This window comes from Ovis aries, chromosome 2, assembly GCF_016772045.2.
Source record: "Ovis aries strain OAR_USU_Benz2616 breed Rambouillet chromosome 2, ARS-UI_Ramb_v3.0, whole genome shotgun sequence".
In the NCBI taxonomy this organism is placed as follows: domain Eukaryota; kingdom Metazoa; phylum Chordata; class Mammalia; order Artiodactyla; family Bovidae; genus Ovis; species Ovis aries.
Window position 1 is genome coordinate 160,611,380 of NC_056055.1, and position 27,736 is coordinate 160,639,115.

Below are 27,736 nucleotides of genomic sequence, written 5' to 3' on the forward strand. Positions count from 1 at the left end.
GAAGGTGCCCTGTCCCAACTCATGTGTTCTTAAAAGTACCAAACCATCAGCATCATCAGAAGCATGAAATAGCTTCTAGAACTTTAAAAGGCGGACAAATAAAAATGACACCTGATAAGACATACCCAGGCCATCCATGGGTAGAGACACAAATGGCATGACAAGCTTCAGTGTCCCCCAGCCAAGCTGAGGCTTTGGGGCTCAAGTCCTTTCCCAGATCTCTCAGCATCACCCTGTGATGGACCACAAATGCTGATCTCAAAATGTATGCTTACCAGGGTTTTCAAAACATACACTAAAGGAAAGGAATATGACAGAAAATGTCCTAGGCCAGGAATTAGGAGGCAGAGCTCCAGGGTCAGTTCTGCCAGCTACCAACTGAAAACTGCCAAGGCCTGGCATTGCCTACATTTCAGATGCCGAATTCAAGACTCTAAAGTTTTCTCAGATCCATGAAAAATCCTCATGCTACCAGGGTAAAAAGATCCCAATTCCGACCATGTTTGGTTTCTATTTGTAGAGAACAGAGGGCAGAATCAGGTTATGACCCCACATCCAGGATTCTTTGGGGATACTAAAAATGAACCCTTCAATTCTAAATGAGAAAAAATAATTGCAATATGCTTCAACAGTAACATTTCTTTGGAGAAACAAAAAAATCCACAGAGACTGCTCACTTACTTATTGATCTCCCTTTTCTCTCGCTTTGTTTGAGGTTTTACATTAAATACCTGGGTAGAAAGAGAAGAGTAACAGTATGTCTACAGCCTAAAAAGTAATTAATCCAGCTCTCACAGCATGAATATCTTATTAAATATGTCACCCAACGGGTAGGGTGACCCCAGTTTAACACTGTATAATGCAAACTCCCAGAGCCACAAGCAAAAAGAGAACCAGCTTCCTTAGGGCAAGCAGTCACATTTCCCTTGTAAAGGTGAGACCAGACTCTGAGCTTTACTCAGAAGAAAGAGGCTTGTAAGATTAATGACAACGTTAACATAACAAAGCTGTTCTATCCAAGCCAGAGGTGTCCCCAAGCACTCTGAGCTGAACCACAGCAGGAAAGATGAAATCAGATTAAAAATACCAGCAACCCGGATGAAATGAACTGAAAGGATTTAAGCATTCCAAGGGCAATATGCCAAGGTCACGTGAAACATCAATTTAATTTCCTTTGCCTCTGGGATTCCTAACCTGACCTTCACTGGGGATGAGTGAGACAGTGTCCTCCAAGATCTCTCTTCCTTTATTCCAATTTGTGCACTGACAGGATTCTTTGAGTCCCAAAAGTCTGTCAAGAAATTGGACATCCCTAATCAGCATATCCAAACGACTTCATTCAAGAGGATGCCCCTTTCTGATGCTATTACCGGCTCCTCATTCCAGGACCTTAGAGCTACATGATCAAAGTGCACACTTGAGTTTTGGGAGCCACCACCTTTGCCCCTAGAGCTGGGACACTGCTGGAATTTCCAAGAGGTGACAGACAAGCCCAGAGAAGAAAAGAAAGGAGAATTAAACAAAGTTCACTCACCCTCCACCCTCATGCTATGATAAGGTCCCATCCAGTTTCTAGATGTGAAGATTCTGTCTGCCGAGGCCAATCTTTCAATCAAATTTCCATGAAAGTTTCCATCCCCCATGAATCCAGTTCCCCCAGTGGCGCTAGTGGTAAAGAACCCGTCGCCCAATGCAGGAGACATAAGAGATGCTGGTTCAATCCTTGGGTCAAGAAGATCCCCTGGAGGAGGGCCTGGCATCCCCCACTCTAGTATTCTTGCCTGGAGAATCCCAGGGACAGAGAAGCCTGCTGGGCTACAGTCCATGGGGTCGCGAAGAGTCAGACAGGACTGAGGCGACTTAGCACACAACACAGCCCAATAAAGAGCTAGGGTAAGCATTAGGAAAACGGACATAAACATCAGTCTTCAGTCTTACATCAGGTTGCATGGGGCTTGAGCTACTTCCAGCCAGTAAGTCTAGGACCTGCTACCTTTAGCTTTTGTACCAGTGTGAGGTCTATAAACTCTGACCACAGACCTTATCATCCAGTTGTCGGTAGAGACTGGAGATCTCCTCATCGTACTTCTCCTTCTCCTCTGCAGAGATGCCAGCAACCACAGGAGCAATGTTGTCTATGACGGGCGTGTTATCACAGGGCTCTAGACTCTTCTGGTCCTTGGCACTGATCTGTTCATCCTCAGGCACAGCTTCTCCTGCAAAGCACAGCCAAGAGGAGTTAGGCATTGAAGAAATTTAGCATGCAGCCCTCCAGAAAAAGTTACAGAAATAGTCACTCCATGAAAAAGACACAAAGGACACAATGAGGAGCTGTTTAAAGTTAATAGTTTGTCGTTTGACAAGAAAGGTCGTAGTTAATTGACCAAAATGAGTATAAGGAGGAAGATTATGTAACACCCCCTTGCTCCTGATGTAAACTGGCTCCATCAACCATGCAAGCTCTCAACTAATCCAACTTTGCAGAGATACCCAGAATTTTTTGCAAACATTTTTCTTTTGTTGAGGAATATGCTGGGGCTTTACTAGAATCATGTTCTCTTTGGTGATGGATTCAAAGGGAAGCAGACCTCTGAGGCACTCTAGTTACAATTAATTAGGTTACTGTTTCATTAACAGCAACAGCCAAGTCAAGGAACAAATTCACCATTGTTAACAGAACATTGTAGGGCCCAAATATTCACGCTTTGAGAATCCCTGACTCTGAAGGAGGAAGTTGGGGTGGCCCCAGGACCCAGGAACTCTGACTGACATTACACACACACACACACACACACACACACACACACACACACACACACACACACACACACACACACACACACACACACACACACACACACACACACACACACACACACACACACACACACACACACACACATTTCCACTACCACTCTCCCCCCCAGGAAGTCAGAGTTAATTGGCGGATTGGAGAGTTCAAATAGAATAATTTCCTGTGATATCAGGTAGTCCCAGGAAAGAAGAAGCAGCCCACCGAGAATACCATGCAGACTCCTCCCTGCTTCTCAGTCTGCAGAGGAGCATCGTTGGTGCCTTCGAAGGAAACAGTACCAAATGTGACCGTGCAAACTGAGCGAAAAGGGGAAGTTCTTAAACCGGCCGAGGGCTATCCCCAACAAGAAAACCACCTCGCAAAGACAGACTGCAAAAACGGAGTCTATGGAAAGCATTCAGCTCAGCTTAAATATCTACTTGGAAAGCAAATCAAAACCAAACATACTTTTCCATCACAATGTTTACCATCAGCTTCACACTCAATTTGCTACAATCAGTGAGTGTCTGCAACATTCCAGGCCTCACCCAGTTCTCAGCCCGTAAAATGTATTCTGTGGAAATTCCCCAGGAAAACTATCCGGAGCCAGAGGGAATTTCTCAAAGAAAAAACAACAACAAAAGGCACCCAAAGACAAATGGCAGAACTTAACTCCTAATCCATGGCTTCATGAACAGTATGCATCACATCTCGAGAAACCCCCTGAACACTGACCGTGTACATTTATCTCAATATAAACAAAGCACTTTGTGATGGGTTAGCTTTATTGCTTAAGACTCCGTTATCTCACTCGATAATCACAAAATGGTACCATAGGCCTCCAGCTCAAACAAAACTAACACTCAGTGATTTCACCTTGATATCACAGTTCCATTTGAAGCAGCAACTTGAGCCAAAACCTGGAATAAATTATTACTCTGCTGAATATAAAACTGAGCCAACTGTTTTTCCTTCTAAAGCTCAACCGGACTGTACTGTACCTAAGCCTTTTTCTAAAATTATTGACCTGAAACAAAACCAGAATATCAGAGTAGCCTTTGAACTGAACCTGAACCAAATCAATATTTCATTCAGTTCCAATTCTTGGTTTAAAGCATCTACCAGCAATCTTAGTGTGCAAACTGGATTTCATCCAATTAAAGCACCTATATTCTCTACAGCCTGCTAAGTCCATGGGCTATAAAAGCTGTACAGTGTTCTATTTAGTTTCCAAGTTTTTTTTTCTGTTTGTTTAAAACATTATAAATATAAAATTATAAATATAAATATATGTGTCTTTTTCTAACTGTATAGTATATACTAAAATTTGAAAGCCCTCTTTCACCTCTACCTCCCAATTCTGTTCCTTCTTAAGAGAATTTCACCATTAACACTTTGTAAATGTCCTTCTCCCACTTGGATCATGACTGTACATCTAATTTTTCAGTTCTAGCTTCTGAAATTTATGAACAGGGCAATCCAGAGCAGTATGAACTGATCTTCCAGTTAAATCTTATAAAGAGGAAATTCTTAATTGCACTGGACCAGAAGGCAAGCAGAACATAGTCATACTGTCCACCGGCCAGTTCAGGCCAAGTCCAGAGGTATGACATAAAAACATCTGAAAGAGGCATCCGAAACCCTGTGCTCTTTGGTTCCGAATGCCCAGAGAGGCAGTGATACCGTGAGACTGGGTCAGCTAAGGAGTTGCCTGGGGCTTGCCTGGTGGCTTAGATGGTCAAGAATCTGCCTGCAATGCAGGGGACTCGGCTTCCATCCCTGGCTCAGGAAGATCCCCCAGAGAAGGGAATAACTACCCACTCCAATATTCTTGCCTGGAGAATTTCATGAACAAAGGATCCTGGTGGGCTACAGTCCACAGAGTCACAAAGAGTCAGACACAACTGAATGACTTTCAGGTTTTTTGTTTCCAAGGAGTTATCCAGTGCATATTTTCATTTGTTTGGTGGGAGGAGGAGTCAGGGATGAACCCCACAACCTAGCAGTGGGTGACCTGCTGTAACCAAAAGCCACAGGCTTGACTACCCCTAAAGCTGCCCTCTTCTGGCACTGAAAAATTGTAGCATCACAAAGTACGACCACGGTTGTTCCAGATTAGAAAGGTTCAACAAGCCAGTCAGCACTGCTCTGGGAGGCACCTGAAGTGACCAACAGATGCTACATAAACACGGTCAGGGCCATAGCGGGATACTCAGCTACCCGCACCTTCCGCAGATTCAGCTAATCACAAGCCGTCTCCCACTTAACTTCTGGCTTTGTTTTCTGTAAAGGCAAGGAAATACCAGTGCTTTGAACACAGCATTATTCTAAAGATTAATTAAAACAGTGTGTGTAAAAAACACAAAAATCCATTTCTTATCCCCTCCACTCCTTGACCAGGTGTCAACGTTTTAGGTTTTGTACGTAAAATATTATTTTTACTTATTCTGAGATTAGTGTCTCTGGGGTCCTGACAATACCTTTAGTGGTCAGAGCTCAGTTCCCAAAATAAAATAGAGTATAGCCGTGAGAGTGCCTTTCGGGTTTATTTTTATTATGAAAACAATATTTGAAACCTATACCAGGCCTTCTGGTTTCCCTTGAACAACTCTCTCAATCAAAGCGTCAACATGTCCCCCACAAAGCTACATCTGAACAGCGAGCCCATCTCAGTTTTTATTCTAAAGGTCAGGCAGTCAAGATTATTTTTTGCAGCAGTCTTTCGGGCCGAGAAGAACAAAGCAGCAACACGCAGCAACAAAAGCAGCGGGTGTCTGCCGGGGAGAGTACAGCTCCTGCCCAGGGAGGAATCAAGAGCCAGTTTTCCCAAACACTGCTGCCCTTCAAAGGACCCAGAAAATGACTTCCAGAAGCGTCCCTGGTAACTACACTGTCCAGCTCACAAACACGTCTGGGGATTGTAAATTCCCAACCCTCAGCAGGACCCGACACCAGGCAATCTGTCTCCATGGCAATCTCACGGCATTAATGGAGAATATTCCCTGCACTGCAGCAGACCGGGTCTCCAGAGAAGCCCCCACCAGGTGATTACAGAATAACCAATCATAACGTGGAAGACAGCTGCAAACAAATCCTGGAGAAATAATGCCCTGAAATCTGGTGGTAGGAGAAGGGGAAAGGACCACAAACGAAGACCAGTATCTATTTTTATTTTTACTCTCCTTTATGTGAAAAGCAAATTTCTCTTAGTTTATCCCTTGAGGATTTATACTTGCTGTCCATAGAGAAAGGGCTTGTAATATTGTAAAGCATCTTATTTTTCAGAATGAAAGGTTCCCCCCCAACCCCCACCTCAAGAAAAGACTTCCTTCTTTACATAAGCATTCTGGCATTTCCTATTGTCAGATGTAATTACCTTTAAGGACTAAAGAGATTTGTGTGTACACAGGAGTGTTTAGTTGGAGCACACCTATAAGGTTTACAGAGCATTTTAATTATAAAAGCAAAACCCCCAGAGGCCATAAATAACATTTCCACAAAAAATAGAAATCCATCAATTGCAATAAATAAGAATGACAGACTAATCAAAAAATCTTGTTAGCACTATTAGTTAAAAAATTCTAAAACAGGTTTTTTGGGTTTTTGTTAAAAAAATAAAATAAAAAAGAAAGAAAACCATTAGACAGCCAGTAATTCATTAAAATTTCACACATGAAATAGCAACAAGCTAGTTATCCTTTTCATAAGTCAAGCCCCTAAAGCCTCCGGAGAATATAGTAAGGTAATTGCCTTCTCTCTGCAACTCCAGGGCATATATTGGCTGGTCACTCACAGCTTCCGCCAGAAACCAGATCAGATCTGGCAAAGGAGGTACTTTCTTTTAATACCAATTAAACAGGCCCAGTGGCAGACCTAATGGCAGGTAATTTCTATATCAAAGAAAGGAAAAAGGAAATCTTTTAAGTTGCCAGAAGGGTGAGAGCAGCAGGATACAAGATGTCATTATATAAATGGAAGGTTTAAAAAAAAAAAAAAAAACTCATTTCTTTATGGGATTATTTTGCACACACGTAGCATCTCTTACCCTAGCTGCTCAAAATATTGTAAGAAGCTTAAGACATTCTCTCATCCCTTCTGCAGTAATTTTCTAATAAACTGGTTACCCAGGAGTCAGCATCTGCTTTACATTCTTCTTACACAGGCCACACGATTCTCCTAGCAGTCAGCATTTCTACGAGTGTTTGGTTGTCTCTCGAAAGAAGGAAGAGAGCCTAACAAATTAGATCTCTCAAATGAAATGCTAACTTCTGAGCTTCTACAATAATCAGAAATCCAAGGAGCGGCACATCTTCTAAATATTTACTGCCCCAGGAGCAAACTGTGTTCCAACTGCAGAACCCGCACAGTTCCACAAAGCACCCACCAGCCTCAAGGTTACAGATTCAGCTACTTAGGGAACCAAGGCCACTGTCCTGGCAGGTTTTAAATCTGGAGAACCAATCTGCTTTAGAGATTGCTGATTTTCCCACACCTTCTCAGCCTGTGATGAAATAGTTTCTTTGCATGACTGTATCCACTCTGTTCATTAATATTATATTTAATTATGCAAGACACACTATAGGTACACCATATCCTCAGATTATTTCCCTGCACGTCTGACCCTCAGATTTTCAGGGATCCTTCTCTGACTTAAGCTCTTGTAAAAAGTGGTCATTTCTTTAAAGGACAAAATTCAAAGACGTACCAGAGAAGAGGGCATGGGTAAAGACTGACCTAGCAACAACAGGAAACAATGGACTCAACTTTCCTCTAGCATCATGGCCCTGGGCCCTCAGTCTTCCTTCCCCATCCTCCTGTCCAGAGTCTTCTTGGTAGATTGAGCAGGGACCAGAGATGGGAGCAGGGGCCAGGCAGTGGTGGACTGGAAGCTGAATTCAACTCCTTTACAGGATGGTTTGAGTCCTTTCCATACATATGATCAACAAGTAACAGAGTAGGAAAAAAAAAAGAAAGATCCTATTTCTGACAGCTGCCCACTCCCTCTATCTGTCCTTAAGCATGTAGGCTGAATGCATTTCCATGAGGCTAAAAGTTGCCAACAGAGCCTCCAGATTTGAAGAGTCTGCCCGTGGATTTCAGCCCACAAGATGTCACTAGCACATTCTGGTGGACATGCGTTGTTTTTTAGCCACTCAACACCCATTCTCATAACAGCACCTCAACTGCATTGTGAAGAATTACCCACCCCCTCACAGTATGAGTGCAGCTGTGGTCAGACAACACATTAGGGTGCCCTGTCCTTCCCCAGCCCAAGCACACCACCCAGCACAATCTCCTCCTTCTCTCCTGGGGCTCTGGGTCTCCAATATACATGACAAGGACAGAAACACATCCAGAGAGGATTCACTCGAGGTGTGGCCCCTCAGAAGCCCCGTTCCTCAGCTCTTCTTTTAGTTCTATGAGTCTCTCATAGCTTTTTTTTTTTTTTAATTGGAGCATAGGTAGTTTACAACATTGTGTTATTTTTAGGTATATAGCAAAGTGATTCAGTTACACATATATATCTACTCCTTTTCAGATTCTTTTCCATTATGGATTATTGCAAGATACAGAATACAGTTTCTCCTTTCTCTTTTTATCTTCGGAACCCTCATTGGACCAGTGGGGAATGGAGCCAGGAGAGTGGGTGTTTCTCCCCACTCTTAATTTATAAAAACAAGGTGTGCCCCCTACCTTAAGCCCCCAAGCACATGCCCCGGGCCACAGTGCTGGAATGGCAGTGGCAGAAATGAATTAAGGCTTGGTGTAGTACATGCATTATGAGCCACAGGTCAATATGCTGAGGATCAATGTTGTATTATACCCAGAGGAGAAAATGGCAAGGCTTGCATCTGAAGTAACCCATTAAGCTAGGAGCATTTAGGTGGGGTGGGCTGGGGTAGGGACCAGACTACCAGCATGTAATAGAGTACTTCACAGCTTTCGAATGACTTTGGGCAGGGAATGCTCTCCCCTGCGGCAACTGTATCAGATGTACCTCCCTTCACTTATTTACAGTATCTGCCTGGACCAGACTGGCCACTGAGACATCATATTCTTTTACCTTTCCCGCCCCTCTCCAAGTGTGTGCTAAATCACTTGAGTCATGTCTGACTCTTTGTGGCCCCATGGGCTGTAGCTCGCCAGGCTCCTCTGTCTGTGGGATTTTCCAGGCAGGAATACTGGGGTGGGTTGCTCTTTCCTTCTTCAGGGGATCTTCCTAATCTAGGGATTGAACCTTCAAAATTCCAGCTCTCTAGTTGACACCACCCAGCCGTGCCCTCGTGACCATGAGGAATCAGAATGCACAGGACACACTGGGGGAAATTCCAGTCCCTTCTTTTCACACTCATCTCCCCAGCCTAAACACAGACCACAAGGGCAGCATGCAGGATGCGGCCACAACAGGAAAAGAATGAACTCAGGAGCACCCTGTGGAGTCAGCTTGGGCAAGTCTCATATCCTGCCTAAAAGAGACACATCGTCTCCAAACAGAACAGAAAGCCTCTGGGTTTTTGTTGGATGAGTAGTTAATCCTTAAAATAATCCTTCACTCACACCCAGTCAAAGGACCACCTCCCCATGCTTCCACCTGCCTCACTTCCTGTCTGAAAGTTTTATACCACTTCAGTAGGTTCTCTATATTTGAAAACTTTCACTTCCAGGAAAAAAAAAAAAAAAATCCTTTACAATGTGAGCTTGCAGGACAGAACTCCAGAGAGCTCCCTTCTCTTAATCACTCAGTGATTACATGTTAACATGGGGATGAATGGAGGGGTCTCTCAAGAACCTCCCTCTCCTCTTCCCTCTCCTCTCTTCAGAGTCCAGAGAGGACCTCATCCCTACCTATACCTTCAATTATGTCCTAAAGATCCATGACTCCCAGGGACTTCCCTGGCAGTCCAGTGGTTAAAACTCTGTCTTGCAACTCAGAGGTTGTGGGTTCGATCCCTGATCGGAGGTAGGATCTCACATGCCTTACAGCCAAAAAAATCAAAACATAAAACTGAAACAATACTGTAGAAAATTCAATAAAGACTTTAAAAATGCCTCACATTTAATGTACATGGAAATTATGCTAGGCATACATTAAAAAAAAAATCCACGACCCACATATTTTTCCTCATCACTCAAGAAGCTCCCTGGAGCTCCAGACACTCTGACATAACTTCTTATCTGGCATTTTCACCTGGATGTTCCACAGACTCCCCTCAAACTCCCCTCATCATCTCCCACTTCTCACTTCCAATTCTCCTCCCCCATTTGTCGTCTCAGTGAGTGGCTCTGCCCTCCATCCAACTCGGCAAGCCAGAAACCTTGACGCTGTCTCTCCCTACAGCCACCAGCCTCACCAAGCCTGGCTGGTTTCACCTCCTAAATACCTCTCTGGTCTGCCCATCTCTCTCCCTTTCCACCACCCTGTCTCTCAATTCAGCGACTAAGTCTCAGGCCTGGAGGGCCACCGCAGGTCCCAGCGCTCTTCCCAGGCCCTCCAGTCCACCCTCCAACACAACCAATGGGTCTTCAACAAGGCAAATCTCATCATCTGATATCCTTGAATGGCTTTTCACTGCTTCTGAGATAATGACCAGAATCCTGAACGAGTACTGCCCAGACTTGCCTGCTGCTCTTGCCCATCGCAGTTCGGAGCTGGCCCACCCCAGCTCTCCACCCTGGCCTTCATGCTCCCGCCCCTCAGGGCATGTAAGCCTGGCTCCCCTACCCCACCCCCATTTCCACCCTCACCTCCTAGTTTGCTCAACCAACTGCTCTGCTTCTCTTGGAACTTACTGAAGGAAACCTTTGCTGACTCGAGTCAAGCTCAGGGCCTTCTTCTGTAATTGCCCTTGACACTTTATCCTCTCCCTTCTTGGCACATGTAGTGATCATGCTTGGAGACTGTCTCCCTCACCAGTCTAAACCTCTGCGAGGGCAGAGACTGTGGCTGACTGCTCACCCTCTAATCCCCGGCACTGCCTTTAACACAGGTTTACTTAACATACACTTACGAAAATCTATCATGTGTCAGAAAGCACATGTTAGTTTTCCTGAATTATGTAAGTTAAGGGCTTAGGTAGGATCTCACTTCACAGGATGTGAAGAACAGTAGATTTCTGAGTAGATTTGCAAAGTGGATGAAATGAGGCCAAGTGACTAGTTCAAGAGCAGGGCAGAGTAACCAAAAGAGATAAAGAGATAAGCATTGGCCAGGCAAAAAGGGCAGTGGGCAGACCCAAGAGGACAGTGACCGAAGGATGGAAAACTGCAGGGCTGGGTTGGTGCTTGGCAAAGGACAGGAAAGAAGAGAACAAGGTTAGTTGCCTACAACATGATGCTTCTAAGGCCAGTGCCCCTCTTTTGCCAAAAGGTTTCATTGAATGTTCCAGGTGTCCAGCAGAGAAATGACCCAAGAGGATCGCAGAAATAGAACAAAATTTCACAGGGCGCTCCCCGCCTTTCCAAGCACCCCTCCCCACTCTCCTACTGCGAAATTGCAAGAAGTCATCCACCAGCCGCAGATGCTGAATTGTTCAATTATTCTAGCAGCTTTCAGAACACATGTGCAGCTAGAAAATCGCCCCCAAAGAAAAGAATCGTGTTATTTAGGCCACTAGGTCATTTCTTGAGCCTCTCTTGAATCCTGGTTGGCCACGTAATTGTTCTTCAATTGAACAGTAGCTCACTGACACCCACCCCTCCTAGCAAAAACAGAGGCAAACATATAATCATAAGACATCTGCTGCTAACTGTGCACTTCCAAGCAGGCAGGTTACTTTTGGATTTTGCACAGCGGCCACCGGGCTCCCACAGTCACCCAAGACTGAGACCTGATGCAGCATCTGAAATAAATACCAACACCAACCATCCACTATCTCCCACCACACACACCAAGCTACCTTGTTTCCACGGGGAAAAAAGGAGGGGGTGGCAGATAGAAAAAGGACTTGCGCCTGCTAACCTCCAACACAAAGCAAAAACCACTGAAATGATCTGTCTGTACGTGGAAACCCTTCTCCAACACCTCACCCATAGTCCACCCACCACTGCACGTCAGCTCTCTAAGATATTTTCTTTGAGGAGAACACACCAAAGAGAATGCTTTAGGGAAAAAGAGAAATGAGTCACGAAACAAGCCTTTGAGACTCCATTTTAGGACCGAGCTTCTTCAGGAATCCTCTATTTCTAGCTCTGAAGAAGCAGATCATGAAGATGAGTTGGGCCAAAAAAAAAAAAGCAAACATTTGCCAGAGGTGACTTTTAACTCCAAATCAATTATAAAACTCACAGAGGAGAGAATGACATTTTTCATCTAATCAAAAGCAATCAAAACCCCAAAATCTCAACCACCACCCTCTATACCTCAAATGTGGCTACCGGAGAGTGAATTACAGTAACGGATAGAGGCACATCTCGATGGAAGCAGATTAAGGCAAGCTTGCAGACAGTCACTTGCCCACACTAGGAATGGATGTCAGTCAAGTGACAGGGTGGGGGCAGGGATCAGTGCCAGGGAAAACATCTGCTTGTTCACACGGCTTGCCGAAAGGCCAGACCAAGCTCCACCATCATCCACGCTTTCCCAAGTGTCCCAGGACATCAATAGTCAGGGGGGGGAAGAAAGCACGCACTCACACCTCCTTCGTCCTTACCATTTCTCCATCTGTTTAGCTCCATCTCCAGATGCTGGATAACATTCTTCAAAGTCTTATTTTTCTCTTTCTCTTTTTCGTATTTCTTCTTCCATTCTTCAGCTGTCAGTTCCAGATTCACGGAGACAGTATTCTTGATGGTCTTAGCCCTGGTGTGAAAAACGTAAGGGAAAAATTCTGAGCAGAGTTACTAGCATTTGCTAAATCATGAATACAATTAAACTCCAAATTACTTTCACACCAGAAAATTAGGTCTTAGGGAGCAAGAAGGATGCTAGAGCTTTTCCTACCACCCTTCTTTAATGGCCCCACTATTCCTAAGGCTCCAAAACTCACCTTTTCCTTTTCTTCTCTCCTTTTCCTCCTGCCTATCTCTAGACCCAATGGGATTTCCATCGAATTTGTCTCGAGTCTTTCTCGGTTCCCTCTGCCACCATTTCTATTCTCGCTGCTACCTCTTTGGCCTATGTTCTTAGAACCCACCTGTGGCGATAGCCTAGCTTTTTCAGACATTCAGCATCCTCTTTAAGCATCTTGCATGCCACTTTCAGATTCCTCTGCCCAAGAAGAGCTTCCTTTCAATTCAATTAACGTCTATGAAACACTGGGGATTTATCAAGATAAACAAGACAAAGTCTCTGGCCTTAGAATTTACAGTTTCTCATAACAATATACATACAGACAAAACAATTCTTTCTCTTACTCTCATTTGGTACCTTAGCATCATCCCTAAGGTACTGAACACATGTCAACACATGCCTCCAGGGACAGATGGTCCCTTTACCAACTCAGGGTAAACCACGGCCTGAAACCACGGCTCCGAGCTGACCACATCCTCTCCCACCATCCCGTCACCAAGAAGGAGCGGAGGGCCCACTTTTCTCAGATCATCCCATTTTTTTCAAGACAAGTCAGAAATTGAGATTTTTCTTTGTATATCCCAGTTCAATATAATTTTTCAAACTGATGTGTGAGATACACAGACAAGTCTAATGGCTACCATTTTGCCACTTGGGGTATAAAGAGTGACCACCCAGGGCAGATGGCCTGGAGCGGGGTGTGATGCCCCAGTGGAACTCTAGACAGTAAATCAAGGCAGTGCCAGCTCCAGTCAGTAATGAAAACAAAATACATGACTCACCAACTATGCACAGAAATGAACACACAAGGTTTGTCCAGTTGAAAAGCAAATTCATGATGGCAGAACTCTACTTATTACATACTTTTTAAGAAGTGAACACTTCACTTACGTGCTATCCTGTTTTATTTGCTACTGACTCTTCCATTTTTCACTCCCACCAGTTCTTGCCCTGCCACATTTGCCAGCGCTACCTGATGTGTGATTCGGGTTAAACGCTGTGGTCATGAAATGCCATTTTGGACACGATTTCTATTTCAGTAAAAGAAATTCAGCGATCCTCACCAGTGCAGCAGATGTCACTCTATGAATTAATTTCTAAAGCAGACAATTAAATAACCCAACTGTCAAAAGAAGAGTTAAAACTATTTCTATGCAAGACTCTACTTAAGAATTGGTATAATTCTCCGTCTCACTGTAGCTTATGGCTGCTGTCTCCAGAAGTGTTTTGATGGTTTTCAAATAGTAGCAACTTTATTGCTACTTTAAGGTCTGTGCCAAGCTGACACTCTCACCTCACCACTCCCCCAACACCCTAAGGCAGTGTCCCAGATGTTCCTCAGATACAAGCACAAACACTCCAGCATCCACTTTAACTGAGTTAAGTCAGAAAGTGAAAAATAACCTATGGCTGAAGTGCTTATGGACATTTAAGGATATACTTTGAGGCTACTAATCTTACTCATCATACCAGAGTCTCTTGATGATTTCCAACAATACCAGAAGCAGAAGCATACAAACTTTATGCTGTAATCTGGCAGGTTTAGCCAGAAGTACAATTTTGTGAGCAGACCCAACAAGGTTATCACTGGTATCACTGATCCTTATTCTCAAAGTTCTCTTAAAGTTGTTGAGAAAATTCTTTTTCTCCCACTTCTGCAGTAATCAGAGTCCTGGCAGGAAATAGTCTTCTCAAATTGGGAAGAGTTTAACAAAGGTATGGTAAGGGTGATGGGAAATAACAAGGGATAACAGGTGTAGCTCAGATGGTAAAGCATCTGCCTGCAATGCAGGAGACCTGGGTTCAATCCCCGGGTCGGGAAGATCCCCTGGAGAAGGAAATGGCAACTCACTCCAGTATTCTTGCCTGGAGAATTTTATGGACGGAGGAGCCTGGCGGGCTGTAGTCCATGAGGTCACCAAGTGTCAGACACGATTGAGTGACTAACACACACACACACACACACACACTCACACACACACAATAGTGATGGGGGGATCCGTTACCACTCTTAGGCTGAAGGGGGCCCAGAGGAAGGGAACTATAAGAGGAAAGCTGTCTAGACTCGCAGATACAGAGACCAAACAAGCGGTTACCAGTGGGGAGAGGGAAGAGGGGAAGGGCAAGGCAGGGGTAGGGAATTAAGAGGGACAAAAAACTATAAATACAATAAATAAGCTACGAGGATATATTGTGTAGCACAGGGAATATAATAAATATTTCATAATAACTTCAAATAGAAAATAACCTTTTAAAATTGTGAATCACTGTATTGTATACCTCTAACTTATACATTGACAATATCATATATCAGCTATGCTTCAATTTAAAAAAATAAAGTAAATTTTAAAAACTGTTAAACTCTTAAAAGAAAAATGCTGCCCTGTCGAAGCTGTTGACAGCCTTTAGTCTAGGAACACAGCCAACCCGAAGTGACCCTTCATGGAAGAAGCCATGAAATTAATACCCTGACATCACTCTCTTCTCTCCTTTTGAGTACCTGCCTATGTTCCCCTCCCATTGGTGGAACCTAACTGGAAGCCAGAGGCAAAGGAGCCCACTGTAGTTGTCCAAGCTGGTCACTGTCCCAGGGTGCAGAGCAGAGAGAGCAGAGACAGCACGGAAACAATGCAGAGGAGCAGACGGAGGACACACAGCCCAACTCCCATCTGGAACCGAGAATAATATGTCTCTGCTGCTGCCCTAAACAGGCTCCAGTCCGTCACTGATGAGGCAGACCATCATGCCTCTCCGTCTACTAAATGGAGAACAGGAAGAAACCAGCCAGCACTGATTAGAAAGATATTAACTATCCCAGATGCATTCTACAGATTTAAAATAATCTGAAACAAAATCTCAGGAGACTTGCCTGCTGCTGCTGCTGCTAAGCCGCTTCAGTCGTGTCCGACTCTGTGCGACCCCACACATGGCAGCCCACCAGGCTCCCCCGTCCCTGGGATTTCTCCAGGCAAGAACACTGGAGTGGGTTGCCATTTCCTTCTCCAATGCATGAAAGTGAAAAGTGAAAGTGAAGTCGCTCAGTCGTGTCCGACTCTTAGCGACCCCATAGACTGCAACCTACCCGGCTCCCCCGTCCATAGGATTTTCCTGGCAAGAGGACTGGAGTGGGGTGCCATTGCCTTCTCCGGATTTGTATGTATGTGTTGAAATTGACAATCTGATTCTAAGATTTATAATAGAAATAAAGAAGGCCAACAATAGCAAAGACAATTTTGAAGGACAAAGAGGATGAAATATCAATGCATTATAAAGCCACAGTAACTAAAACTGATTGAAGAGTCCAGAAACTTTAGAATAGAAACAGAGTAGATTACCCACAGACACTTGGCCCTGTAGCCATCTGATATACAACAAAGGTGTGCATCTAGCACCGAGGGGAAGGACGGTCCTTTCAATGCCTGGTGCTTTACTGACTCCCCCAATAACACATAAAAAATTCTATACAGATGAATCACATGCATAAATGTGAAAGGCGAAACAACAAAGCTGCTAGAAGAAAACAGGAGAATGTCTTTAAGACCTTAGGGTAGATAAAGTTTCATTTCTCAAATAGAACAGAAAGAAAAGATAAACTTGACTTCATTAAAATTAAAAACCTCTCTTCATTAAAAGTCACCATTAAAGGAGTTAAAACATAAACTACAAAGTGGGAAAAGATACAAACAATCCATGTATCTGACAAAGGACTTATCCAGAACAATCCCTATAAATCAATCAGAAAAAAGCACACAATTGGTGAAAACACCAGGTAAAGATTTGAACAGGAACTTCACAGAAGAAGTGCCAATAAATTGTGCCCAGAAAAGTGTGCTAAATGTCACTAGCCTTTAGGGAAAAAAATAACAAAAAGACATATTTACACACCTAATAGAACAGTTAAAATTTTTTAAACTGATAATGCTAAGTGTTGGTGAGGATGTGCAATGACTATAATACTCACCTGCTACTAGACAGAGTGTAAACTATTCCAATCATTTTGGAAAACTCTTTGGTACTATCGATTAAAACTAAATACTCATAGGTGTATAACCAACAGAAATGAAGATCTATGTTCACCTAATGACATGGCAATCAATGTCATAGCAACTTCATTTATAATAGCCCCAAGATGAACACAATCCAAATATCCATCAAGAACAGCATGCATGCATACATACTATATTGATACAACAAAATACTGTATACCTATGAAAAATAAACTGCTCATAATCTAACAATGTAGGGATAACAAAGATAACAATGTTGCATAAAAGAAGCCAGATACAAAACAATACTGTATGTCTTTATTTGTAAACAGTTCAAGGACAGCAAATAGTTATCTATGTTGACAGAAATCAGGATGCCATCTACCCCTGAGAGTTGGGTACTGACTGGGAGGGTGTGAAACAGAGGTTTCTAAGATGCTGGGTTTCTAAGACAGATACATGTGTATATACATTTGTTAAATTTTTACTGAGTTGCATACTTGTATTTACTTTACTATATGCGTGTTATACTCAACATAAGTAAGTTAAGAAAAATAAACTGATGTATAAAGAAATCAAATCAGATAAGAATTTCCAGATTGTGAAATAAATAAGAGCTACTAAGAGACAGTAAACTTCTATGCCTCAATAATTGCCTATACTCATCTTTCTGGCCAAGATCACTTCTGGCCAAGATCACTTCTAAATGATATAGAAACTACATACTATTGGAGTTTCTTCAAATTACCTTGGCCTTCCCTGGAAAGGCCAGGAAGATATTTACTCTTGGTACCTTCTTATCTCTTGTTTTTCAACATTTTTCTTCCCTCTCGCAGTTGGACAGGGAGCTCTAGATAAACCCAGACCTCCAATGTATAGAATAAATCTGTAATGTATGATTCCACACTGTGACTGGTATATGCGAGAGACAAAAAGACTGAGGTCCTCCCACTGTGGGTTGGGAGATGGGGTAGTCTAGCATCCCTTTCTATCAGTTAGGGTTCTCCAGAGCAACAGAACCAACAGAACAGACATATAGATGGATGGATGAGTAGATACCCTATCTGATATATACATAAGATATACCTTCCATCCATCTGTCTAGCTATCTATTTAAAGAAATCGGCTCACTGGAAACTCATGCAGAAATTGTTGCTGCATTCTTGAGGAAGAATTTCCTCTTCTCCAAAAAAACTCATTTTTTGCTCTTATAGCCTCCATCTGACTGGATAGCGCACACCTCTATTATGGAGAATAATGTGTTTACTTAACGTCAACTGCTGCTAGAGGGTAACCGCATCTATACCACACTTTCATGACAACATCCAGGTCAGTGTTAGATTAAATAACGGGCTACTACAGCCTAATCAAGCTCCCACATGAAACCATCACACCTTCTACTCTATTCTAGGTCCTAGTTTCCACGTAAGACACCTAACGTTCTTCTGGAAATGTGCCTGCCACAAAGCACCTTCCCATTCCCCGGTAAGGCCATTTCCCTGCTTGTGAGTGGGGGATGTAGGGAAGCAGAAACCAAGAGCTTTAAATCTGGTCTTTTGAAAAACTCTAGTCTCTCAAGAAATATTAAGAAATGATGGACCTGGATGAGGATTTGATATCCAGGTAAATTAACTGTCATCCACAATATCTCATCCTCCAAAGAGCAAAAATTAACCTATGGGTGTTCTGGCAACAGGCTCTCCAACAGGAACCGATTTGAGTCTTAATCCATTGTATGTCAAAACTGTAGCCAAGCATCTCCCTTGGCCAAAGCTCTCGCTCTGGTCCTGCAGGGAACTTGTCAAGCTCTGCACAAATGCGTGTTGCACATACACCTCTCAGGCTCTGCCTGATCAGCTACCATCAAACTGAGCATGAAACGGCACAGTTTTGGTTTTTTTTCCCGAAAAGTGCATACTGGAAAAACAAAAAAGAATATTATTTTTCCTGAACGATCCATTCTTCTTTCACATTTAACACATAAAACAAAGCCTCTGAATTATTCATGCTGGATCAATCAAAACACTTGGTGTCAATGATGTGCTGATTCAGGCTATTTCTAAACTGGTCTGCCCCCAGGGGCCTCCCCTTTTCCTCATTATTGCCCCAAATCAAGGTACACTAAACAGGCTTCCGAGATAATTGGGATTTGAGTTTATACTTCTAAAACTTCAAAATATCCTTTTCGAATGGTGCTATAAAGTACTTTGGAAGAGTAATTAAAGACTAGAAAATGAAACGCTAGAAGCCAGATGAAAAAGAAGAATCAATGAAACTGCTTTAATTTGAGTCCCCAACCATTACAGCTGCCAAGTATTCAGCTTCCTGACAGAGGACAGCTCTTTGACTCTCCATCGCCTGGAAACTCAAGTATTGCCTCCTCAACCAGATTGAAAGCTCTATGACAACTCAGGAAATGGTTGTACCCCTTTCCTAGCACAATGCAGGGCATTCAGGGGACACAGAGCGACAGGCCTGACCCACGAGAAGAGCCACCATCACGGAAATCAAACAGACACAGTGAAATCTTTTCCTTTCAATTCTAGGACGTCATCTCGAATCCTGCAGAGTGCGGACTCAGAAGCTGCCCTCAGGCCTCTGTACACTCCGTCATGTTCCTACTGCTTCAAAGGACCCACTACTGTTTTATTCAGAACATCAATATAGTATGGCTCAACAACAAACATGGACTTTCTTCGTGTTCTTGAAAGAACCATGTGGTGATAACTAGGGAACTTCGTGCTGCCCGTAGGTGTGGCCACCCGGCAGCAAGAACATAATGAACACTCATTACACTGAATTTGGGAGGTGCCCGGCAGTCTTTTTTGAGTTCAAAGTGCTTAATCTCATTAGCTATCAGTACCATGTCAAATCTGAGGTTCAGACTCATGTCTGCTGTGTAACTGGGTTCAATGTGTGTATTTAATAATAAAGAGAGTATTGGCCCCGTAGAGAAGTTAGATGTCCTTAAAGAATCCATTAACTAACTTGAAGATGGAGGAAAGGGAACAAAACATAACACATTTCTAACTATAAGCAGGAAAACAAATCAGATCTAAACCTCAACCAATTTTTGGACATAGTAGTGTCATAGTACAGCAGCTGCCCTAATGTTCTGGGATTCCTACATAATAAGCACTAGATTCGTCTGCTCATTCGTTTGATGACATTTGTCTGCTGACCACCTACTGTGTCCCAGTTGTCCTAGGTGCTTGTTGGTGCCACTCACTGATGCTGGTAAAAAATTAATTCTTATCCTCATGGAGCCCAGTATTCAGATGACTCTGACAAAAGATTACAAACCAACCTATTTCATTTGAAAATATAACTGACCTACTATTTATTTCCTGGCATCCCAAATTATCAGCATTTAATTATCAGATTATCAGATTTCGTTCATCATTCATTGCAGAAATCTAATTCTACTGCTTCATTCAGTCCTGATCCTTACATTAAAGCTGCATCCTGTACCTTAATGTCACATTTGGCCCAGCCACATGCATGACTGTGACTTTCCCAAGCCTGTTCAAAGACAGAGGAAAGAGGAACTTGCAATTATGGGACACCATATTCCATGCCAGCCCTTGTGCTGAGTAAAAACTGAAGCAACTCATCTAATCCTCCCAATAATTTTCAGAAGTAGGTGTTATTATATTATCATTTTTTTCCTACAGGCAAAGAGACTGAGATTCCAAGAGAGGGAAAAGGGAGAAAAAAGTCAGGAGCAGAGCTGAGGTTCAAAGCTGGAGTAACCGGCCCCAGAGGCCCATGCTCATCTGGATCCCTGATCAGGCAGCCCACACGGAAGAGGCTGCGGGTCCGGTGATACAGTCTCAGCCCAGTAACAGCTCACAGGTTACCAGCTTTGTGGCCTCAGGGACAGGACCTGATGGCTTGGAGCCTAGATCCCAATCCCATCCTCTGTACAAAGGGGAGAGACACCTACCTGACACAATTTCCATGAGGATTCTGACATGTCTGGCACATGCTACTTCCTTAAAAAGAGTGCTAGTGATAATGAAGATGCTATGATGGCCTCACTGAGATTAGAAGAAAGTAAATCATCATTTTCACTGATGCCTAAAACTCTTCCTCTAGACAGTTGCGACATGCCCACCAATAACAACAGCCTTGAGACAGAGCCTGTGCCCCAGGAAGACTCTGGGTTGCAAAGATGTAAAGTATCTTTGCTTTATGAGTGGGAATATATTTTTTAAAGAGATGTTCCCTTTATAAATGCATCCAGGGCTGGTTTCCTCCAAAGTGTCTTCAGAGGAAACTGTCAAAGCTTAAGTTTAAGAAACCAGGAGAGGGGCTTCCCTGGCGGCCCAGTGGGTAAGACTCCGTGCTTCCAGGGCAGGCGGTACAGGTCCCACCCTGGCTGGGGAACAGATATCCCACATGCCGCACGACATGGCCACAATTTTTTTTTAAAAGAAACCAAGAGAGATGGGGAAGGCAGGATGATCACCACAGTATTCTATGCTTCTCACAAGCAGATACTGGTTTATAGGTATCCCATGACCCTTAAGAAAAGAAGGTGTTATCCTTCTGCAACCTACTGACCTAAGCATTTGGCTAATTAAGGAAGTGATTTCAGAGGAAATAAAGGACCCAAATCCAATTTAAGAGATATATTAGTTCTACAACAGTTCAGTGTGATTATTATTTATTCAGACATCCCACAGGTGCCATAACTGGTTAATTCTATGTTCTGTGAGGGTTCAGGAAATAACTGGGGTTTAATGTGGTTTCAACAAGCCATAACAATCTCCCATACAGAATGCCCACCACCATCTGTCTTTTCTCTAGGCATCTTAAACCACTTCTCAGGCATAACCACACATTCCTGGGAGAAGGGAGTGCCCCGGGCATAAGGCAGAGCCTGAAGAGAACTGGTAACTTGTCCAAAGATAACACAGTTGCATGAAGGGGATGATGTCAGTAAATCTCCCAACCTCAGCTCTGGGCTCAGCCCACTGAGCACGGAAGATGCCCAGAATCACCCCATCCACAGTACGCAAGCACTCTAGGGACTAGCACTTCAGGCAGCCATGCAAGGAGGATGGAGCTCAACACCACTTGCTGATAGACCATGACTGAAGGTCAAGAAAGGAAGGGATGGGACTTCCCTGGGGGTTCAGTGATTAAGAATCCTCCTTCTGATGCAGGGGACACAGGTTCGACCCCTGGTGGGGAACTAAGATCTCCCATGCCGCAGGACAACTAAGCCTGCTCACAGAGCCAGAGAAGCCTGCACACCGCAATGAAGACCCAGCAGAGCCAAAAAAAAGGAAGGGATGAGCTAACGCGTACCAGGGAATGCTGCTGGAGCATTATTGGCTGTCCCTGCTGCCTACCTAGTAACACTCCCCACACACCTAGGAAATGACGTTTCCTAGACGTTTCTGAAGACGAGAAGATGAGGCCATCCTCTCCTTTCCGCAGCATACAGCTGTATTTCTTGCCCCAGGGTGAGCATCGGGACTTCTTCTCCCTGCTCTTTAACATTTAGTCTATCAGCAAATTCGCAATGGATTCCAAATATTGAAGTAATTACTGGTGGTAGTAGCAGCACTACCACTTGTAACTGGTAGTTACCAGTCTTGAGTTGAATATGCTTGAACCCGAGAGTTAAAGTTTAATTCCATGAACCTGAGAGTCAGACTTAATTCCATGAAGAACCTGCGAGTTAGAATTAATTCCATGAAAACAAAACTAAAATTCCACTGAATTACCATCAATCACATCTATAATATGCTTGGATTTTTTTTAACATCATACCTTTGATAAGACATATTCATACCTATTGTTTTAAAACATAATTTTTCTTTCGGCCTCAGTACATGATGCCTCAAGTTTTATAGGTTACCTGCTAGATGCAAATTACTAACAGGCTGCTTGCCCCCTCCCTCTGCTTCCTCTCTGACCCAAGTGCCTCACCACTCACCCCTAACACCTAAGACCCAGCTCAGAGCACAGGTTACGAAGGTCACGCCCACCTTTGTCCAAACATGAGCGTTGACTTGGTCTCAGCTTCATTGAAGACTGAGGGAGAGCAGCAAATGACGATGGTGGTTCTACAGTTCCCACCCAGAGAGTCCTGAAGAATCCGAGTCATCTTGCTGTCCCGGTATGGCACATGTGTTTTCTATTTAGGAAAAGAAAAAACACTGTCTGCTACAGCCCATTCAAAGAGAAAATACAGAGGCCAGCAAGTTAGTGATGGGAACTGCGCTTAGAAACATGTGAAATAAAAATCTGTGGCCTGATCTTTGCATCTTGCCGTGGGACCTGGGTCATATGAAATTAGCATCACCATTCACACACTTTAATGAGCAAGATTTCCCTGAAAGCAGGGTGTCCATAGCCAGGATTCCCCCTGTCCCTTTCCAAACAAAAACAAATGAATAGCCGGGGTGTGTGGCAAGAGTACACGGACCCAAGAGGCAACTTCTCAAGATATCATTTAATAGACGGGGACACGATCACTTACCGTCCCTTCTGCCAAAGCAGAGATCACGTTTCCAAGAGCAGACAAAGACTTATTGATATTTTTAGCTTCATCGAGAACAGCTCCCTCGGCACCAGTTTTGCTGACCTACCAGAGAGAAGAGAAAGCAGTGAGCTACACAGGTGCACAGGTGCAGAGGAGAAAACTCCAACTCACAAGAGGGCACGTGTGCAGGAGGGAGCCGAGGTGAACCCTCCTGGAGTGCTGGGGAAAATACAAGTAAGTAAGAACCACGGTGCCCGAGGCAGGGGATTGGTTCTCTCCTGTTGTCATTTTCCTCTCAATTAGGTTTTAGGGGAATGGCTGGGACACAGCACGTGTAGAGCTGCAGATACTTCCCAGGGGACATCAGTCTGGGGATGCCACGCTCCAAAAGCACTGTCACTGCAGAAAGGCTGGGGTCTTGTGAGACTGAACCATCCCCATGCTGGGGATGCACGAAGAGAAAACGATGTCCTGGCCACAATGAATGGACATTACAAGCTCCACCTTCAAGCAAAGGTCAAGAGGTGCTGGGGATGGTTATCCAGACTCTCTGTCCCTTCCCTACTTATTCCCTTAGTAAGAAAAACAGGAGTAATCAGCCAAAGGGAAAAATACTTGACAATGCATGAAAAGTCAAAAAAATGTATATTACATAGTGAATCTGTCTTTTTTCTCCACAGTTAGAGGAACCATGCACCATTCCTCCTCGGCTCTGTTATTACTGGTAATTTCGTATATACAGCATTTGCTCTGGGTACAAAGCAGTTCACTGATGCTAAAGAAAAAAAAAGGGAACTCAACATGACTCATAGCTCTGCTGACTGGACCAAAGACACAGGGGGAGCGGCTGCTCTCTAAAGAAAGAACAGTGGGGAAAAGATTTTAAATTGTGCGAAGATGGATTTCAATTACATATAAAGGAGGAACTCCCAATGATAGAGATGAATGCATGTCCGGGGGCAGGGGACGGGTTTTTTCAAAGAAAAATTCAAGTATTTCTCCAGAAATTGTGTGTGGGTCCCCCACTTACAGATGGAGAAATCACAGAGCTGCCGGCTCACAAATAGTAACAGTCTATTCATGGTGTTTAAGGTGCTTTCACATTTGAGCATCTCGGCTCCATGAAATATGCAAGACAAGTACAATCACCTTCCTCTAACAGACAAGAAAAATTTGAGCTCCGGGCATGTCAAATTGCTCACCCAAGAGAAGAACACATTTCGGGGAGATGGGACTAAGCCCCAGAGCTCTGCTCTACTAGGTCACCCTGACACATTCATGCGGATACATCTCGGGCAAGGAACAGATATGAGCAGAGGAAACAACTTGCAGGTCCACACCTTTAAAACACCTCATAAATATCATAAGCAATAACCGCCAACGCTGCACAGGCTCCACTCTCAGCTGCCTGCATGAAGCACTTTCCCACTGCATTTAGGCCCTGAGTACTCATCTCTGTTCTCTAAAGGGAAATAGGGGAGGCTCGGGATGAGGCAAAGGATCCCTAAGAGCTTTGTCTGGACCCACACGACAGGTGGGGCAGCAAAGTAGATGCCGGCTGCTAATGGCCGGTCTAGAGGTAAGCAATGCTACTCTCTGCTCCTGTGCTGGTGGGCGTCTATTTAATTACAGTTTCAAGCTGGGCCAGAACGATTTTCAAGTCCCAGTTAGGACCATCCAGGCAATCTTCTGCTCCAAGCTGTACAAATGCGGACAGGAGAACCACCCAAGTAGCCATTACTTACACAGAAGACAGTGGCCATAACTTGGTGTTCGGCAACTCAGTGGTAAGTGGGGATCAATGACACGGTTCAGGAGACTGACCGAGCTTCAGGGCTGGCCCTGATGGGGACACAGTCTGCATGACATCAGCGATGAGGTAGGCCACGGGGTATTATGTGCAGAGACGTGCTCTATGACGTCACCCAAGGAGGGCAGTGCCCCCACTTGGGTGTGGCCACAGGAGCTTCCAGTGGTGCTGGGGAGGTGAGGTGGGAGGGCAGGGGGCAGGTGCTGGGAAGCCTATTGGATCTGGAGTATGGCCGAGTGTGCCTGGAAGAGAACTGACAGGGTCCAGATGCCAAAAGAAAATCCTGACAAAATCACAGAACGGTCAGGGCTTATGGCTAAACATGGGCTTCAGGCCCTGCAACCTGAAGGGAGTGAGGCTGCCCATGCAGGACTGGGGCAGTTCACGCCTGCTGGAGAGAGAAGCCAGGAAGGCAGGGAGAGCCCCACGTTCCAGATCTTTTGTCAGCAAACAAACCTGCAGAGGCAAGCCTGCCACATTCCAATGGCAAAGCCCCTTCCTGGCCTATTCGAATCCGTTACAACACAGAGATTTTTCCTGCCCTCTGAAGTTCATGTCCCTCCCACCTTTGAACAGCTGCCTTCACCAGGCTAAGTTCACACCAAACACTCGCCTCGTGTCATCATCAGAGTCTACTAGGCATAAATCAGGGTTTGCATTCAAAGCACCTCCTGTGACGTGAATAGGGAACTTCAGGACCAGAAAAGAAAGAGCAGGGAAAGGAAGGTTAAATTTAATAACATCTTGGCACAACATCAGAAACTTTAAAACCAGGGACTAGAAAGACATAAAAATTATACCATTGCACACTGAAGCAAATTGCAGGGGGAAACTGTGGATAATACAAATAAAGAACCAATTACCTTTTCACTCCCAGCCAAATCAACTAGATAAAGCTTCCCACTGAGTTTTTTTTCAGTCTCTACATTTTCTTGCTTAATGTTAATCAGGAAGATACTGTGACTTCTAGAGCTGTGTTCATTCATGTCTGAAAAGGAAAAGAGTTTACTGCTCTACAGAGAACACATAAATTTAGTAGTAAGCCTCTCAATCAAAAATACAACAAATCATGCCTAATAGCTCCATTTCTTTTTAAGTCCATTCAATTTTAAAAAATTATCTGAGACCACTTCTTCCAAAAAACAATGCTCATTCTAGAAATGAAAGATTTAAAATACCTTCAAGTGGCAGAGAAATTAATCTAAAATTTGAGGTCAGTGGCTTAAGATAACAGGTTCTCAAGCTCTGCCTGAAGCGTCCATCCTCCAACATTCCAGTCTGACTCTCTCCTTGAAGAGCTCAAGGCTTCCTCCTCTGCCTTACTGTAAGTCCCTCAGCCTTGATCACCATGATTAGAACCTGATGTATTCCATCTTCTTCATGTGTGCAGGCCTTGACTTACCAGTGATATCACAACCCTTCTTAAGGAAGAATTATGACTTTATTAAAGAAGGATTAAGATATACATTTCTTTTATAACCCATGCTAGGAACATAGAAAGTCTCAGAGATGAAATATGCTTCATTAGAACCAAGTAACAAAAATCAAAATCTTCTTGGATCTTGGTCTTTGTTCACCAGGCAGACAAGGATCCCAGTGACTGTCTTATTCAACCCACATTGGTAATCAGTTCTCAAAACCATCTAACCAGATTATGTGGGGGAAAAAAAACCCTAAAAGTTTCCAGAAAAATGTTAGAACTAATGAATTTGGCAGGATACAAAAGCAATACATAAAAATCAGTTGCATTATATATTATGATAATGAACAATCCAAAAAGGAAATTAACAATTTCATTTAAAATAGGAAAAAGGAATAAGATACTTAGGAATAAATTTAACCAAGAAAATGAAAGGCAAATAATGAAAACTATGAAATGCTGCCAAAAGAAATTAAAGAATACAAAAGTAAATGGAAAGCTAACCTTGTTCTTGTTTATAGAAACAGAAAGTCTATTCTAACATTCATATGGAATGTCAAGGGACACTAGATAGCCAAAACAATCCTTAAAAAGAACAAAGTTAAAGATCTCACACTTAATGATTTCAAAACTTACTACAAAGCTATGGTAATCAAAACAGTGTGGTATTGTCATAAAGGCAGACATATAGACCAGTAAGACACAATAGAAAGCCTAGAAATAAAACCTCACATGATACAGTCAAGTAATTTTTGGCAAGCGTGTCAGGACCATTCAGTGGGGAAAGGACAGTCTCTTCACCAAACTAAAAACTGGATATCCACATGCAAGAATGAAGTTGGTCTCTTTCCTTAGGTCATATATAAAAGTTAACTCAAAAAGGATAAAAAGTCTGAATGTAAAAGTTAAAACTATAAAACCTTAGAAGAAGGCATAGGGGAAAAGGTTCATGACACTGGATTTGGCAATGATTTGGATATGAGACCAAAAAACAAACCACAACAGCAACAAAAAATAATGTAACTTCATCAAATGTAAAACACTGTGTATGAAAGGACACTGTCAAAAGAGTGAAAAGGCAACCCACAGAATGACAGAAAATATCTCAAATCATATACCTGATAAGGGGTTGAGATCCAGAATATATACAGAATTCCTACAAATAAACAACAACAAAAGCCAAACAACCTAATTTTTAACAACAGAGCAAAGGACCTG

General features: G+C 43.5%; 1 protein-coding gene across 1 annotated transcript in view; it reads right to left on the minus strand.

The window, feature by feature from the left end:
- Positions 1-27,736, minus strand: part of KIF5C (kinesin family member 5C) — a 164,277-nt gene that overhangs the window by 53,383 nt on the left and 83,158 nt on the right. Inside the window, exons 8-12 of the mRNA XM_012137979.4 lie at positions 25,962-26,086; positions 23,286-23,390; positions 22,792-22,940; positions 12,445-12,593; positions 2,041-2,216 (exon numbers count right to left, since the gene is read on the minus strand). Of these exons, the coding sequence (XP_011993369.2) occupies positions 2,041-2,216; positions 12,445-12,593; positions 22,792-22,940; positions 23,286-23,390; positions 25,962-26,086 (704 nt within the window). The remainder of the gene's footprint in view (positions 1-2,040; positions 2,217-12,444; positions 12,594-22,791; positions 22,941-23,285; positions 23,391-25,961; positions 26,087-27,736) is intronic.